This window comes from Poecilia reticulata, linkage group LG6 (assembly GCF_000633615.1).
Source record: "Poecilia reticulata strain Guanapo linkage group LG6, Guppy_female_1.0+MT, whole genome shotgun sequence".
Lineage (NCBI taxonomy): Eukaryota > Metazoa > Chordata > Actinopteri > Cyprinodontiformes > Poeciliidae > Poecilia > Poecilia reticulata.
The window spans coordinates 5290548-5309910 of NC_024336.1; the positions used below are offsets into that span (position 1 = coordinate 5290548).

Here is a 19363-nt window from a genome sequence, read left to right on the forward strand (position 1 = left end):
ATGGTACAGAAAGTCTTTGCTAAACGGCTAATTTCTGAAAGTGAAGACAATGCCAAGAAGTTGGTGAAAAAACAAATGAAAAGGTATGAATAGAAAAGGTCAGTTTAACCAATTTACTCTGAGATTGAAGGTAGATCTGTGGAATGCCTCACTGGACCTGAAAACGTTGAAGGCATCCAGTCTGCAAGTATATATTAGTCAAGTGTTAAGAAAACTTCTGCTTTATTTGTGGCAAGCTTCAGTCAAAGATTGTTTGACACTAGAAAATTCATGAGAAGACAAAAGCCATGCTCACTCAACTAAAAGCCTCAAAACTGCTTTAAAAATATTAGGATAGTTGAGGAATAAGGAAAAACGTACTTGCAACATAAAGGTTTTCAAAAGTGAAAGTGAACTGTTAAAAATAAAATGCAAACTCCAAGTTGAAGTATGACCTCAAGCATACTTGCTTTGTGTATGTACTGATGTGGTCTAAAACTTCAGAACCCTTTCTGGTGGCATTTCTGTAAATGTGCTTTACAACCAGGAACAGCTGATGACAAAGGACTGAAAAGAGTCTCGAGCTTGGCCTCAATGGTGCACTATGTCAACAAATGTCCCAGAGTGTTTGGAAGCTCATAACAGTGATGAAAGAGATGAGAAAGATTAAGTGTCTGCTGCAGTGGCAAAGTGACTTTTGCATTCTGGAGCATGCCCAATCTTGTTTTTGTTTTTTTTTATAAATATGATCAAGATTCCGCCAAGCATGAGTATACTTGGCAAAAGATTTGTGAATTTGGAAGACTTCCGCTAATCTTGTGCAAAGAAATTTCTATATGCAACATCAAAGATGTTGGGTTCTCAAATTTCCATGTACTTATCTAAGCGGTCAAGAGAGTATCTGGCTTTGGTGAGGACTACTATTAATATAAAACTACTTGCTTTGCTTTGACATAAGGACACTCATTGCACAAGGTCAGTGACCTTACATGCTGCACAGCTCCAGTATCAGATTACGATAAGCTTAAAAAGTCATGTCAAGCTTTCAAAACACTTTAATTCTCCAAGTGCTTCAAACTTGTCTCTTGTTCAGTTTTAATCACCTTAAGTGACAAGTGCTTTACCAAACCTTCCACACTCCCTTTCACTGAGGATAGTTAACGTCTTCATCAGCATTTGGAAAAGACTGCAAATTCAGTGACTGGAGTGCCAGAAGAAACCCCTTTCTCTTTGCTAGTCCTAGCTGTCAACCTCTTTCAGAGGACAAGACTGTCAAAGAGTTTCTGCAAATGACCATGGTGCCCAAAGCCCTGAACTTTTAAGATGAACATAGCTTTGCAGACATGCTACAATATTTTCTCAGGTGATAGTTTAAAAACCATGAACCAGTCCAAGTTGAAGACTGCCTTGGACATCATTGGAACATTCAGAAGTTTAGAAATCTGTTGCCAATGCCTTCTGGATGTTTTGCAAAGGTGTTTTGAGAGTTATTTGCTTTGACCCATCACAGGATGTTCCTTTTGTGACATATTGGTAATGACACACCTTTTCATAGGCCATTTGTTTGGACTAACCAGCTAATATTCATTTGCGTTGACAAAGGGCAGGATAAGTTTCTGATCACTGATATATTTCAGCAAGTGTCTCGACTTTCCACCTCCCATCTGTTCAAGATTTTTTCTCTGTGTCATTTCACAATATTAAACATAATTTTAGTTTCTGTCTACGTATGAGCTACTTGGGTTGTTGCCCAAGTAGCTCATACACTAATCACTAACCTCTTCAATCATGTTTAGTGATTGAAGAGGACCGGACCCAAAAGCAGCAGCCAAAAATTCAGAATAGGTGTGAGAATTAAACAAAGACAAAATCCAATTTACAAAAAAGGAACAGCCAGGGGAAGACAAAAATGTAAGCAAATACAAAAAGATACAAGGAGAGAGACGAGGTGGGGCAAGATGACAAAAACAAACTGGCTACTACTAACAGAGAGAGAGGAGTTAAAATACTGTGAGGTTGAGTAGGAACAATGAACCTGGCCTGATGAGGTAACTGACTGCAGGTGTGAGTAGTTGGAGCAGGACTCAGGCTGAGGGGAGGGAGGAGGTAGCAAAGGGAACCTGGGAAGATATAAGGGAACACAAGAGTGAGAGAGGAAACACAAGGAAGCTGGAAATAATTCTAACAATGAAGAAACTCTAAGACTAAAGAAAACATGATCAACTAGAAAGAAACAAAGACATGAGGGGAAACTTTAAAAAGAACTAAACAGAAACGAGGCTGATCTAAAAATAATAAGGAACACAGAACGAGAATCACTAAAGAACGACAGATGTAAACACAGACATAAGAATAACTAAACCTAGAGTAAGAAGATAACTAGAAATACTACAAGGGACTGAAATAACAAAACAGAAAAATCTTACAAAAAATCAATATATATATATATATATATCTATATATATATATATATATATATATAGATATATATATATATATATATGTGAGATAGTGGGTCATGGATGTGGGACCCAAATGGTTGACAAAATAAACTCTGTTAATAAACTTCTGGAGCATGTTTTATTTTTCTGAATCTCTCCATCAGTCCGTTTCCGGATGATATGAGTTGGTGTAGCAGGAAGAGGTTCTTCATTCAGCTAAGATCAAATATTTGCTATTTGGCTTTTTCCCATCAATATTCCTCTTTTTCTTTATATTTGCTTTAGTTTATTTTTTCTTCACAGCATGCTTTAATTTTAATTCATTCACTATCATCTCTTCTACTTTTATCTTTCTTCTGTCGMCGTCCCTGTCTTAGTTATTTCCTTGCCTCTTGTGTTTCTCTTTATTTGCCTAGCTATTGTTTCGGTTCTTTATTTCCATCCATTAGCTATCAGCTTAGCAGTGCATTATGAGTGTGAGAAGCGCTGCTCGGGCTTGTTGTGTGAAAGAAATGGAGCCGGCGTGACCTCGAACTGTGGGCGGTGCAGAGCTTCTGTCTGGCGGCTGCTCTTCAGTCAGAGCGGAGGGAGGAGACACACACACACACACACACGCAGCCAAACCACAACAACGAGCAGCACCACAGTTAGAGCAGCATGGAGCTGTAAGGACCTGGGACTGGCCGGGACTGGTTTCCCATCAATCGACTCCACTAAGGTTTCAAGAACTTCTCCGAGCTAAGTGCGTTTTTCCCGCAACATGGAGAGTAAAGGCAGCGGGCTGCTTCGGGTTGCGCACTTTATCCTCATCTGCCAACAAGGTAAGGCATGCTGCGGGGTGTATTTGGGCCACATTACACGTATTATGCAGTTTTCTAGTGTTCAGGTTCAGATTTAGCTGAAAGTAATTTATTAAATTATTTCTTTTTTATAATTGCTGGCCAACTTTTGCGGTTATTGCGCAGCAGCTTCAGGTGCGCTGCTTCGCCATAAGCAAACTAAAACGATGGCGCTGCTAATGAGTTTGGGTTGGATGCTTTTGCCCAAGTTCAATTCCATCAAACAAAGAGCTGTGGGTCTTGGCTTCATGTGTGTGATGTCTCCTTTGTTTTCTGTTGGAAATCACCCGGTGCTTCTGTGGGATGATAGATTAAAACGTTGGGAGGAGCAGAAGGTCTCCTATCAGCTCCAAAGCGGAGCTGTCAAGCATGAAAAAGTGGTTTGGACTCGTCTCACTGGTTCATTAAAGCTGTCAGATGCTCCTAATCTGTCTGAAACAACAGCCGTAATCCTCCAGTGCTTCACAGAGACATCTACTCTCACTGCACATGAATGATCTTATTTCTAATTTGGTAAAGTTTCTGTTGCTGCAGGTCAGATGTCAGAGAGAAAACAGACCTTCAGGACAGAGAAGTTTGTCAGGATTTCATCTTGTGTCTRAAAGCAAGAATGATCCAGAGTTTTAAGGACTTTATGTTAGTAAGAAGTCAGTCTTGTTCTGATTGTTCCACTTTCATCTTGGCAGCAGCCCAATGAGGTGCTTAAAATATTTGGTTTCACTCTGAATAACATCTGAGGAAGACAAAACAGCTCAGATTTTATAGAAGAGAGATTTTATAAACGTTTCATTTTTTCTTATCACAAATTGCTTAGTAAATGATAATCCACTGGACAGGAAGAACTTTTGGAGTTCCTTGATAGTGTAACATTTTTTAAATCCCACATACCGTTGAACCAATATTTCAAAAACTTTTCTTAAAGATTTCTTAAATGTTTTCTGGCCCACTTTGAGAGGTAAATGTGAATGAATTACATGATGATGGTGATGATGTTGTAGTAATAAGGACAGCAAAAATGTTGATTWCTGAAGAAGCAGCTCAATCGAAAAGTGCAGAGGAGAAAGTCTTGAGAACTTGTTCAGACTGAAGGTTTGCTGATTGATTAACCAGGCTAACTGTTAGAAGTATAAACTCATGATGTWTTTAATGGGATTTTGTTTGCACAATGACTGTAGCAACACTTTTACTAAGGATGGTTGAATAGCACTATATGAAATATTACAGTATGTAGAAGACACCACTTCTACATACTGTAGACTAACCACTGCTRTGCTGCTGTTTTACAATGTCTCTTAGTTTCCTTATGCTTGGACAAGTTATCAGTCATTGAAATGCAGAGGTGGGTAGTAACTAGTTACTAGGGTTGTCAAAAATAATTGATATTTCAATATAATCTTTAGTAGATTTTTTTTTTTAAGATTCTAATTTTTATCAAATTTAATATGAGCATACCTGACCTCCAGATCAACGTTTTGCACTGGTGCASCTAACTTTTGTTCTCGGGTACACCAACACAAAAGTTAGGAACACCTTTTTTTTTCAAAATGTCTTTTTATTGATTATTAGCAAAATATTTATAAATATGGTACAAAACAATCATTCAATCAATATTCTTTATTGTCATTATAGAAACCATGTAATAAAAATTACATGGAATATGCAGAGCAATCAAATTTTAATGGATTTAAAACCAGAAACAAATCCCCTAACAGCAGTCACACTCCTGCAAAACTTAACTGTTAATAAATAACATTTGCACAAAGTAGAAAAAAGATACCACAAATAAACAATGGCATTTGAGATAACTTTGCTTGGATAATATCTCCACGTTTGTGGATATATTGTTCTCAAATATGAAAAGAGAATAAAAAATATTTCTCATAAGCAGTTAAGAAGGGGTGACAAATTTTATACAATCTATTTTTAGAACCTTGGACAGTAAATGTTATCTTTTCCAAGTCCATACAAACATATTGGCCCTTATCCATTTTCTATCCCCTATAAAACGGTCCTTATCCAATGTGAAGGGGGAGCTGGATCTTCTCACCATAATAAGATGGCAAAGGATGAAAATGAGAGCATTCTTTGATTAAAGCATGATAGTCCAGTTCTGACACAACTTMAAAGATGGTGGGGAAGGGGTTTAGTTGGATCATCACCGATCTCTGATTGGTTTGGGCCACAAAATGGACCTCATGTATGCCTGTTGTGAACCTCAGGAAGATTTTCAGTGTTGAACTCAGTTTTTTTGGATCTAGACTGGTTACAGCCGGGCAACCTCTTGTCTTTTTTCTTTTTTTTATGTCAGGTTCGCTTTTGAGAAGTCTGGTGTTATTGGTCACACTCTAGATCCCTTCTGACTCGTATACTGTCGTTGTCCAAACAGTCTGACTTTTATGTCTCAACACTGCCACAAGAAACATTCAGCTCCTATTCCGTCCAGAGCTTCTCACCTGATCATGAGCTGCTCTGAGTTTTAATCTGATGGGAAGTACATCCACAGAAATCATGAGCCTCTCCCTTTAACCAAAAAAAACGAGGCAAACAGTGTTGTTTGCATCTACGCATCCTTGATGCAAACATCTTTGAGTTAGATGCCTGGGAAAAAAATGGAATGCTGAAGGATGCGACATATTAACCTAATCTACCATGCCATGATGTTTAAGAGCAATTTGAAAGGCCAGTAAAGCTCCTGTACCTACAACCGTGAAAGAGAAAAGCTCTCGGTTGACATAAGTCAACATTATCTGTTTAAATGTCAACTGCTACAATCTACTATCATATTTGATCTCTATAGAAAATATTATGCAAAATAGCCAGAAAGACAAATTGTACAGGGATCCTGCTAGATAAATCTGCATGGACCGAATCCTTGCATACATTGTAAAAAACCTGCTTTGTATTAGCCAGATTTATGTTTTATTTAYTATAAAACTATCCCTTATTTCTCTCTCAATAGTAATGTATTATAAAGGGCAAATTAGCAGGCAAATGGAAGCACACAGTGATACTGTGGGCGAGGTTGGACCAAAACGCAAGTGAAGCAAAGGCAGAGGGTGGATAATGATATAAAAGGTTTTAATGAGAGTCCAAAAAACAACTTACAAAAAGTGGAATGTCAATTCTGATGAAAATGACTTTAGTGGTTTTAGTGTGCAGGAGGAAGATGAAGGTAGCAATCAATGACTTTTTCCTGTCATKTAAACAGAATATACTTAATCTCTGATCATTGTTTTAAACAGTGACAGAATATTCTTAAAGTCATTTGTCATTTTGGCAGATTACGATTCACACACTTGGTGCAGACACACAGACATTTTCAACATTTTGCACAGAGTACATCACAGAGATCACTAAATCAATCAGAATGAATTCACATCTTAGTATTCTCTCTGATCTTGACTCTGAACTAACTTCATCTCGCCATGTTGGATCTGATGGCAACTTGGGCAGGAGCAATGAACAGGACACTTTGCCGACTTTTGCTTGCGTCAGATAAGAATTTTTCCTTGATTTCAAACTTCATGGTAGCCAGAGATGCAAAAGCAAACTTCAAACTTTCTTAGGTTTGACTGTTTCCAGTCTCAGAAACAGTCTGTAATCAAGAGTGAAAGTAAGCACACATGTCATACTGAATAACGTCCTCCTCTCTGAGTTACAGTACTGTTTACAAATGACTGGTGACATTGTATGTATGGATTCTCTCTGTTTTCTGATCAAATTAATTAACAGCAGCTTCTAAGTTGATTTGATCTTGTTTGATTTGATGCTTCCATGAAGCCGGATTTATGTTAGTTGTAGCATTATGATGGTGCTTTACACACACACACATCTTACAAACAGAATGGTTAAATGACTTTGGGACATTTTAGAGGAAACCTAACCTAACACCATCAACAACATATTCTCTTGCTGTTAAGCCAGCTTCAGTACATTCTTTTACTTTACTCATAGTGTTCACTATCTTCAGCTTTCAGTGGGCCAAAGATGGGGAATAAACTGAACCAGTTTGTATCATATGACATCACATTATCATTTGATAAAAGACTGTCTGAAATTTGCTAGAAGTATTTCTGAGACCTATAGCTCCCCGCAGTGCAAGTAAATCTGTTACTATTTTTGCTTTTTGTTTAAAATGGCAAAATACATTGACAGATTTTTTTAATGCAATTCTAAAAATAGTCAGCAAAAAATATGTTTAATTCGTAAATGTGTTTTTCTGAATTCAAAATGTATGCTTTGCCTTTTGATAATTACATGACCATGAAAGCCCAATGTATCAGGTATTATACAACAAATTTGTAAAAACTGGAAAATGTTTCAAGTATTTGCTGTTTTGTTTTAAGTTCAGAACATCCAATAAACTGTTCTGGTTTTAAACATTTAATTTTTGTAACAATAGTTTCTTCTGTCAGCCTTTAAATGATTAAACAACTTTCAGTCATGAAAGCAGATTGAAGTCTTTTCTTTAGCGTAGCTTTTCATAACACTGATATTATTTGAAGCTGGAAACATCTCTAACACCTAATAACAATGTTCAGCATGCTAAGCTTTGACTTATGGCAATTCTGTTTAGTTTTAAAATCTACATGTACTATACATGAAACTATAATGTTTTGTTTTATGGAAGTTTATATTGTATTTAATCAAGCTTCTATTGTGTTAAGTGAGCTGCCAAGCAATAACTATAAGGGGGAAAAAGAACAGCCTGAAGTAAAAATGTAAGAAGTCTTTGCCTAACTTTATTTTTCTTCATTTCAGAGCTGACCTTTTTCAAGTTTGTGTGAGGAACACAGTTCCAAAAAATGATTGTATTTCAATAATCATCTCCTATAAAGTTAAGCTGATGACACATGATTGCATGACAATTTGTCTCACTGCCAGTCTTTGGAAAAAGGATGAGACTTTGTGGCAGTGTGAAGCTGGGGCAGAAGTGTGAGAGTACAGAGTGGGTGAATGGGTGGCAGAGTGGGGTGGGGAATTTTGGGGTTCCTCAGACCCGGAGGCCTCACAGGGAGATTGGAGTGCAGGTTAAGCGGCGCTCCTTCGATCATTAGTCTTCCTCAACATCCCCAGCCTCGTTACCAACCCCATTTCCTGCCAGCTCTCATCTCTGTTTTCAGGCCCACTTTGTCTACTGTACACTGTAAAAAACATCATACCAGGCATCAGATAAGGCTTCATGAGCTTTAGTCTGTGGCAGAAAATACAGAAAATCAATTCCAGTTATGTGGTGTTTGTGGGTCAACTTTAATCATAAAAAATATTTTCAAAATGGTTTTAAACCATTTAAACTGACTTTTAAATGTCAGTTGTTCTTTGAAATAAGTGATGTAAAATTAACAGTGTGTTGACAAATGTTCTTTGGGCTTAAGGCTCTATTTTTCCATGGGAATTGTTTTAACTTTGCGAAATAAAAAAAAGAAAACTTGTGATTGTGCTTTTATAAAATGATGAATACAGTTTTACTGTTGCCCACCTCAGTATAGATATGTTAATAGTGTAGCATGAAATAATGAAGGGAATTATTTTAACTGAGCAATTATGTCCATATGATGCATTGTACATTGGGATACAAATTGCATGAAGAGAAAATTAAAAGTTGGGGCAAGAAGTAAGACAGTACACACTTTTKTGCACGGCTACCCCGTCACTTCAGAGTACATGCTTTAACCGTTTTGGAAGAGACGCTCATTTGAATATTCACCTCTGCTCCATGTTTTCATCAGTGGTTCTTTAGAGTCCCAAAGGCTTAGAAATGACTTTCTAACCTTCTTCTGATATAAAGATGTTAGTGAGCTTGTTTCTCATCTATTCTTGATTATGTTTTTTTTTTAGTTTTTTTTTTCRACAGAGCCATGATGTTTAAGATCGTTTAGGCTTCATGTTGTTAGACAAGTCCGATTTGAGCCATTTTAAAAAACTTTACAGATCTGGTGTTAACCAGCCTGATTGTGACTGAAATTCAACGGAGCTGTCCTGGATCAATTTTTACTTTTAATAAAATAATAAAATGTAATATTCTATCAAGGTATAATGAAGTATATTGATTTAGTATAGTGCTTTATTTTTTTTCTTTATCTTTATGATACCAACTACTATCAACTACAGAGCCTACACTAAACCACTAAAGACATGTTTAAACAAAGTAGGTCTTCAAACTTCCTGGACTCATATTGATATGTTAAGAAAATATTTGCCACCTTAAAGTTATTATATTTAATAGTCAGAATAATCGATAAATTACTAGTTGTTTACAACAGCCCTAATGTGTAAAATGTTTCTTACAGTGTATTCCCTCAAGCCAAGATCTTTATATTTTGCTATTTAACATTTTTTCTAACTCTTTTTCTTTTCTTGGCTCTTAATCTCTCATTTTCTSTCTTTCTTTTACATCTTCTCTACTGCTGCACATGTTTTGTTAACCATTTTCATGCATCGCTCCCCTTTGGCAGCGGCACAGCTTCATTCATCTGCTGTCTACTCTCTTTCTTTTCACCCCTTAAGGTTTTTTCTAATCCTCTTCATTTGGCTGCCCCCTCATTTCTGGGTGTGTGAGGGTTGAAGGATGGTGTTATGGGGTGGCCATATTGTCCCTGTTGATGCCTGCCTGGCRTTCTGCCAACACATTGACCCACCCTCTCCTTCACCTCGTCTTCTGTGGTTGTGGCTTTTCAGTACTATGTAATGGAGGATGTCGGCAGATCCAGGTGGCTTACAGTACCTCTGACAGGACCCCTCACACCAGGGTCCTGTTTAGCAGTAAAACAAGGAAAGCCTCTGTAGAGAAACTTGTAGAGAGCCATTGGATTTGGGATCCTTGTGGACTGGCTGCAAGATTGTAGTCCCTGTTTGATCCCAAACCTTCGATGGCCCTTATCTAAAGGGCCATCGACCAACGAAGCGCTACAAAGAAAAAGCCGTGCAGTAAAAGACCATCGATAAAAGGCCTAAGTGGAGAACATGGGCTGGAAAAAGTCCTCAACAGTGAAAGGGCTGATATGCTCCGTTTCTTTTGCATTCATCGGCTTGTGGTGGGGATCTAAGCAGGTGACTGCAGAACTGCTTTAGGCAGATGTTAGATCACACAAAAGGTCTTAGTGGGCTTCAGCAGGGCCTTTCTCGTATTTACAGAGCATTTGCATTTCATGAATTAGTCYGACCTTATTATCCAGATCAGCTTGTACAAATTCAGCAGGAATGAGCTTAAGTCTTCAATCACCAACATTCTAAGCTTACAGTACAAGAAGTCAAACTCTACATCCTCATGTCTATTTAAATCACTCTGATAAATTGAGAGAAAAGGCATTGTTTGAAGAAAAGAAAAGGATTTCAGGATTTTCTTTTAAAAAATGACCAGGAGCGATGATGCAGTACCGGAATTATGATGCTAGACTAATAACCAAAAGGTGGCTTTTTAAAATGGTTAAATAAATAATAGCTTTACTGAACTCCATGGGGACATTTTGTTGTTTTCTCATACTGCAATGAATCCTGTTTTAATTCACATTTCACATTAAATCTCACAGCATTGTGACTCGGGGATTATATGTATTGCAAAATGTATTGCTTCTTTTGCAATTGTGTTAAAACTTGTTACTTATAATAGTTTTATTTAAATGCATAAAATTGAATAACTGAAAAAAAGAATGATGGCAGAAAGCAAGCCAAAGCAGCTGAGAATACAGGAGCTGGACATAGAAGGCAGCTGGACATAGAAGGCAGCTGGACATAGAAGGCAGCTGGACATAGAAGGCAGCTGGACATAGAAGGCAGCTCTCCTCATTAACATAACGATGCAGCAGAAAAAGAGCAAGCAGAAATTGGAGAAGGAAAAAAAAAGACTAAACTAAATATTTACTTTTCTTGACAAAAACGCATGTTTAGGGGAAATGAAAAAGAAAATATATACATTACTTGACAGAAACTCGTGTAAGGAAAACATTACTTATAATGTTAGTTTTGGTCCTCCATAGTCCTCCACTTAAGGATGTAAAAGTTATGTTCAGTCAAGTCTGAGTGAATGACACTTATGAAAAAACTTAAGTTCAACTAGATACTTAAAAAGCCAGATTGTCATGATCCGTGTTTCTATGTGTTTGTTTTTGAGTTTCTGTGTGATCCTGTTCCCTCAGTCCTGTCTCTGCGTCTTCCCCGTTGATTGTCTCCCAGGTGTGTCTTGTCCCCTTGATTACCTCATGTGTATTTAGTCTCACCTGTTGTCTCTGTTCCTCGTTGGATCCTTGTCATACTATGTCGTCTGTTCCCATGGATGCCYGTTTCCCCGTGCTGTCCTCTGTTGTTCCTTGTGTAGATTATCATCGTTAAATTCATCATTTTCATTACATCCTGGGTCTACCTGCGTCCACTTCCTCACCTCAACTTACCACTTAATGACAGAAAAAGTATAAATAATTTTACAAGATCTATATAAATCTAGAGCTGCCATAAACAAATACAATTTTAAATAAACTCATGTTTTAATTGTATAACTAATCGGGTCATCATTACAAGCCAACACGGCTAAATGGGACACCTTGCTTTACTGTGTCAAGGTTAGAGACAGACAAAGAATGAAATCCATAATTTCCTCTGTGTCYCACCCCCYGCAGCCTTTTTCAATCTAGTCATTCCTAAAAATAGTCTTGYATCCCCATGGCACAATCACAAAATGTCTGCCTGCTAATGAATGGCACTGGTGCTGATGATGTTTGCCCTCTCGCACTGAAGCAGCATGATGGCTTCATGCAAGTGAAAAAGCAATTAGTTCATGGCAGCAGATGAGCAGCTCCTGATGATGAAGTGCTGACATGATGGGATGGCAGCAGGATGAGGCCGAGTGTCCTGCAGAGGGACAGAGGACAGCTGAAGGGTAGTTGGAGCAGAGGACGCAGTTCCTTGGTTTTCATGTGTAAATTTCCATCCATCCATTTTCTTACACTTTTATCTCATTGGTCTGGAGGGCTGCCAGTGCCTATCCAGCTGTCAACAGGCCAAAAAGATGTACAAATTTGTCAAATGTATTTTTTTACCTTTCTTAAACATTTTAGAAATTGATTCTCTCTAATTGAGGTTATGTGTTGGTGGATCATCATGTTTATAGTGAATTTAAGTTATTAATTGTTGATTGAAATCTCTTTAGATGGTCTAGCTATTTACAGTTCAACTCCARTGTTGATAGTGTTGGTGCCTATCAAACTGTGTTGCAATTCTCAAACTGTAATATGCTGAAGCTTTGGCGGGTTTTCTTCTCATTTCAAATAAGATCATTTTTAATGGCAATTAAAGAGAGAGCTGTGTTCTAAATCTAAACTTGTCCACTTGTCTCGTTTTAYGTTTTAAATTACAACATAGTAAGCCAAACACAGWYKAGTGGCCAAACGAGAATGTGGAGTTCATCAGAACAGGAAGTGCTTTAATATTAATACACTAAAAATGAACTTCACTGCTTGTTAGTAAAACAAAGCAAATGGTGCAGTGGGCAGAGGACAGGGCGAGCTGAGGCGGAGGCCGTGGTTGCAGGAACATGAAAGCTACAAATGCAAATACTGACAGATATTACTTCAGTGGAAATGTCTGTGACATCTATTTTGGTGTTGAGTATTGAGCATTTTTTATAGTAATAAAGAGGGTGCATAAATATAAAGGGGACAATATTAGAGGGAAATAAAATGCATGTGATAAAATAAATCAATTTGGGAAATGTTTATTCTGGTGACTGTTTATAAATGAAAGTTAGAAAAAAAGCCCTCTTTAAAAGTTGCATATTTGTTTGGCCAAATCCAATTAAAAGAAAAAAAGAAGAAACTGTGAAAGATGATCTGTGACATCATTATCGGGGTATTTAAACAGATATATTGTAATATCATTTTTTGGTAATATTACCCACCTCTAGTTCAGTGTCTTTCTGACTCCTCATCTTTTCAGTTGGAGAAATGCTACGTGATTTCAAACACTTTGTCACTGCAGAGAAAAAGCGAAAATGTATTCACCTTGATTATGTGGATTATCTGTCTAGCTTGTTGAATTTTAAGTAAACAGCAAAAATGAAATGCAATCATTATTATCATATCGTCATGAGTTTAAAGAAACCTGGCCATTGCCCTCTTATGCAGTTCTTCTGGATTCGATTCTCCCTGTCAGTCTGGGTTTTATCCCATTCACTTGAATTTCTTTGGTAGATTTTCTAATTGGCAAATCAGTGAACAGAAGACGAAGTGTGAATGATGATGTTGATTTTCTGCGCTGTTTTAGAGTCTGCCTGTAGTTTTATCAATGGCAGCAGAGGCAGTGAAGAAAGCTGTTTACGCCTCATTCAGATCGACATTTCTCTCTTCACAGTGGAGGATGGTTGTTCACAGTGCAAAGAATATCCTGAAAACGTATTGGTGTCGATCTGGAGCAGGCAAAAAGTCTGGGCAAACGTTGAGTAAAGTTTCAAACTTCAATAGAGTCCAGGCCTCCAGGAAGCAAACGTTTCTCAAAAGCAGAGAGTCCAGACCCTCCTGACAAAACAAACAGTAGAATAAAGTGCTGGGATTTACCAGGCCAGGTAGAAATAGATTATGGCAGGATTTGGAGTATTGGCTTGTTTTTACGAGTACTTGACGCTGGCATCGGGTCCAATACTAATACTCATATCAGCATCGGCACACCACTAGTGGAACAGTTGATTTTGAAAGGAAACTAAAGGTTTTCTGACAAATCTAATGGAATGTTCTCATCTATGCTGACCACAACATGTGAAACTGGCGAGACATCACTGTGGTCATTATTATGAAGCTGCAGCTAAACAAATTGGGATGAGTCACTGATAACCCTCAGTCAGCAGATGTCACTGACTGAAAAGTCACAGAAAATATGGTGCTTCAGCTGTTGGCTAAGAGTCCTGGGCTTGGTTTCATAAAACAAAGGCTGCTACTGAGTCTTGAGTCACATCAGAGCTCAAGTCAAATCAATAGTCTTTAGAGTGTATGTCTGAGGTGAGTCTGGAGTCTTTGTGATTTAACAGAGACCAGGGTCTGAATCTGAAACTGAAGTCACTGTCCCTGGCATACATACTGGAAGTTTTTCAACATACTTTTGAAATACATCCAGCAGCTTAGACAGATAGCCATGTTCAGTAGATTATTAAAAAATGTAACTCAATTCACTATGTAAATGACATATAAATTAATTCCACACAGACGTTTTTTTTTTTTGCTTTTGTTTCTGTTAGTTATGATGATTTTCTGCTTGCTGCACATAGAAACATGGCATTTAAGATTAGAATCAGTCCAGCAAAACATGTTTAGACACTTGGTTTTAAAGGTTATTTTCAAAAGGTATAAGACTCATTGGGACACATATTTGATTTATTGAATATGACTGAACAGGTGGAACTTGTGATGTGAATCTGCTGAGAGAGAAACAACCTGAAAATTAAAAATGTCATTTGTAAAAAATATTGGAGTATATTAAAAAAAAAAATTAAGGCAGCTATTTTTTATGTGACCAATGTGAACATTACACACATGTGAACATACTTTTATGTGAATAGAAGAGTATGAAGTTGTCTTGACCTCCATGGAAAGTAAAGGTGAACTAGAAAGTTGCATATTTCATCATTGCGAAGAGCAGTCAACTACCAATGTGGAAGCCAGGAGGAAGAGAAATCCCTTCTTCACCCTGATCCCGTTCTGGGTGAAGTGTTTGCAAACCATTACCGGTTGTTCTAAAGTTTTTTATCTTACGGCCAATATAAAACAGTTTGTTAGAGGCCCTGAGAAAAGCTCCCCTTACAGAAAAACAACTTAATTAAACTCTGAAACTGAAAAGACAGAGTGTCAACACTGCACCCCAAAGGAAAAGAGAGAAGAATTTTATGTAAAATCCTCTTAAATTTACTAAATTCTTAGTTTACACTACTTTTTAAACTGTGATTCAAATAAAATTATTCCTATGATGCCAAAAACTACAAATTCACTAAATTTGAAGATGATGTACTGAATGAACCTGAGAATCCAGCAGCATTCGAGTCATGAAGTGTTTCCACACTGCCAACTAGGGAAACCAGGCAGTAAACACTGAGCAAATCTACAAATGGTGGCCAAACAAGCCTGAATGTTTGTTCAAAGTGGTTCATTGTAACAATAAACTCTGTAGACAAGTAACTCTTGCTGCTTTTTTGTCAGCGGTTTACAGAGGAGTTGGTTGGTTTCTGCCAGGATCTTTGGGTATTTGTGTTGCTTCTGTCTTGTGGTTTTATTTAGATCAACMTAGTGAAACTGTTGTGTCTCCTTGTTGGTCTATTTGTATAGTTTCTTATTTTAGCTTTTTGATGTTTGCCTTTTACTAATTTATGAGATAATCAAAAATATTGAAAAACCAAACTAATTCTTCTCACCAGCTCTTTTTGATGATTGTTGTTCAGGATTCTATCATTGACAACCATGACGTGATGAATCAGTCCTCCTGTCTCCCTGTAGGCTACGTGACGTTGGAGGCTGGATAATTCCAGGCCAGCTCATATGCTGGGTTGTTCTGTTCCTGACAGCCAAGTAGGAAGTCCTGTTTGTTGAGGCCAAGATTGTCAAAAATTACTGGATGAGCAGAAGTAAGAAATTTATTACAAAGGAAAGGGGGTTGTTCTTTAATGCTACAGAGAACAGCTTTAATGCTGATAAGTTCTGGGTTGGAGAAGTAACACTTGGATAGTCTCGAGCATCAAGGACTTCCTGCTGTTAGAGGTCTATGTGAGAGCAGCTTGACCAATCTGATGATAAGACTGTGTAGATAACATAAAGCAAAAGAGGGGTGAAGAGTACAGTATTGCATTTTTTATTACACAGGTTGACACTTTCTTGTGTGGAATAAAATCAAATCAGATGCACAGATGGCTAATTTCAGCATTCGTCACACCTGAGCAGTTTGATTGGATTAAAATGGACTCTTATTGGTTTTGCCCACTGGTGCGGTTCCTCTAACCTAATGAGAGCATTAGTGTTGGTCAAACAACTGAATCACAGTTATTTTACTAAAGAATGGTTTAGTTCTTAAATCATGTCAAATTTTTTATGCGTCCTTGATTTAAACATGAATTAATCTGGTCTTGTTGTTAATTTGCTTATTAATCTACTCAGAAAGTTATTAAGCAATGAATGTTATTTTTGATACATAGCAACATAAGCACACGCAGAGCAAATACCTTGATGATGGATTTCCTTTGGGGATTAGCAGCATGAATGAAGTGCTTTGTGTTGACAGGAGATGTCCTCTGTTTGACATTAGTTAGGACAGAAGATAAAGGGATGCATTTGCTTCTCTTGGCCTCTCGCTTAAGTCATCTATTGCTAGTTTTGCCTTTTGTATATCTATGTGATTTGCACACTTTGAGTAGTTACTTTTATATTACCTACCCTGACAACTGGATTACTTTAAATTTAGGAAAGGGAGGATTTCTGCTTGATTTTCTGGCCTGCTAAACCACATGATGGGTTATTAAAAATTTTAAGACTACAAATTGTTATTTAATTTTCTAATCTACAAGCTTAATTAGTAAAAGCTGCCTCTGTGATCCACCAAGGACTAAGACAAACTTCTCCAAAAAAACTGCAATGACAGAAATGAAGATTTGACTGAAGCAAATATGGAGGTAAATACTGGATCTGAAAATCCACATCCAGGGACAATCCTATCGTTAATTCAAAATGATGAAGAAACTGACAGACAGCTGTCCAGCACCACAACAAATAGTCCCACTTGGACTATCCAAAAACTGTCTGTGTGTAATACTGAAAACATATTAATATGTTTCAGGGAACATTTATTTTATAGCAAGACAACAGTTTTGATGTTCTGGAGTGGCCCAGTCAAAGTCCAGGTCTAAATATTATAGAAAATTTGTAGCAGGACTCGAAAGGACTTTTTACAGCGGATCCTCACAAAACCTGACAGTTTCAGGTCAAAAACATGTGCTAGTTCTTCTACTCATAGGCATTCTTATTTTGAACATTTAAACACTTTGTCAGAAGTTACATTTTTAATACACGTCTCAATAGGTTCCACTTTGCATGTAATCTAATTATATTATAATATCTACAGATCCTGAAGAATGAAGGAGCTGGCTATGTCTGTCAGCAGATTAGGGTCTTAGAAAATCTAAAATTAGAAGGAACTTCATCAATTAACAAAATAAACTATAAACAGAAAAACGAGACTAAACCAACAACACCAACTACAACGGAACAAGCACAGCATCATACAGCATGAAATGGGTGACTTACTAAAGCTGATCTTTTCAGCTTTTACTTTGATTTCACAGAGGCAGTAAGCTGCTTGTGGTCTGTTCTGTTTTAATTTGGGCCAAAACCATCTTCCGCAGCTCTGTTTCTCTCATGTCTCCTCTTCCTTTTAGGGTGTAGACTTAGCCGGTAGACAACCCACAACTTATATTTTCTGCCATTTATAGTTAAAAGAGAAGCATGAGAGACTCTGAAGCTCAGCCCTGGAGCCTCGGCTGATGATGAGTTAAGTTCTCTGCGGAACAATCTCCCTTGTGTTGCTGCTTGTTGCAGTTTTGCTGTTTTTCAGGGGTTCAGAGGAGCAAAGTTTTCATGTGTCTGCCTGCAGCTCTGTGGCAATATCCTTTGATTTCTTCAAGGTGGTCCGACAGTAGAAGTTTGAGGAAGAACTAGGTGTACACTCTAAACATTTTTAGGGCCTGTGATGAATCACTAGCTGATGTTTTGACCTTACAGAGGTCAGCTGTGATTCACAATCACTGTAGCTTTAGAGGTTCCCTTTTGATCCTCTAGACTCAAACCTCTATTTCACAACTGAAATGCATCATGTATCWTCCTTTACAAGAGTTATTTTCATAAAATGTTGATTGTATTGGTAATAAGCTGTACTTATCACAACTTGAGATTGAAACCTTTGATTTAATGTTTTCTGGCTCATTCTTCATCTTTAAACATTTTGCTGCCTCCACAGTGAGGCGTAGCTGGATCTGGCCTGTATGTGGTAATGCAGTATCAATGTCATTGTTTGTTTTAGACTTTAGTCTGACCTCTGCAACAACACACGCTCTTTATAAGAAAGACCTAGACCAAAAGACACAAGACTGTGCATACAATTACCTGTAACTTTAGAAGAGTGGACACACCTACCAACTGAATTCAAATGGATAGGTGTGCCCCTTCTTTGAACTGGTTCTTTGAATGGTCTAAATAAACCAGCTGGAGCACTTTTATAAGTATAAAGAAAGAGKTTTTATCATTTCAGACAACCGTTTGGAACATTTCATCTCCTCCAACCTTACCGCGAGATTCACAGCTGTAACTACGGCAGAGCGATGGATCTCGTCAAGCGAGCCTCCGGTCGGGTTTTGCGCTGCCTCTGGCCAGTTTTTTTTCCAGCAGGCATTCAAAGTTTCAGTTTTCATCTAACGAATTGCCAATCTCAGGCACGGAGCTATGGGCCCGGATGGGTGCCCATGGGGGCCCGGGTCTGGAACTGCCAGGGAGGGAGGAATCATTCAAGTCACTTTAATGTCTGATTATAGATGGAGAAAGTGCGCCCTCGCCGGTTCAGAAAGGTGTATGTAATGTTAAAGTGACTGTCCCTCAATGGAATATATAGTAGTCAGTCCCAGTGACTGTTTGACTCATGGTTTAGCCAATGTGCTTCCTGGGTAAAAATGAAACGAGAAACACAGCCCAAACCGTGCACCACCCCCCTTAACAGTTTCCAGCAGCGCAGGTGATACACGTGAGGGGCCCGGTCATTGGCCCCGCCCCCCGGTCCGACGCTGACTTGTTCCGCTAGTGGCCAATCTGTATTACCTATAGTTAAATACCACCACAACGGATTTCCTCTGTTCTTTATCCACCACCACAATGTCCGGTTGGTTCTCCATTACCATTCTGTCTGTCTGGATCTGGAAGTCCCACAGGATCTTAGCTCGGTCATTCTCCACCACCTTTGGGGGTGTTCCCCACTTTGATCTCAGGGCTTCCAGTCCATATTCTGCACATATATTCTGTTCATTGATTCTCCCAATATGAACAGAAGGAGAAGTTGTGGACAATGATGTTGATTTTSTGCACTATTTTAGAATTGTAG

At 38.0% G+C, this 19363-nt stretch overlaps 1 protein-coding gene across 5 annotated transcripts in view; it reads left to right on the plus strand.

Moving 5' to 3' along the window:
- The first annotated feature begins 3010 nt into the window (after nucleotides 1–3010).
- Nucleotides 3011–19363, plus strand: part of ptprz1a (protein tyrosine phosphatase receptor type Z1a) — a 122974-nt gene continuing 106621 nt past the window's right edge. For 3 of the 5 annotated variants that reach the window (XM_017305392.1, XM_017305393.1, XM_008410944.2), the window contains exon 1: nucleotides 3011–3241. In XM_017305392.1, coding sequence (XP_017160881.1) covers nucleotides 3181–3241 — 61 coding nt within the window. In that variant the 5' untranslated portion in view covers nucleotides 3011–3180. The remainder of the gene's footprint in view (nucleotides 3242–19363) is intronic. The other 2 variants (XM_017305394.1, XM_017305395.1) reach the window with 1 other exon arrangement.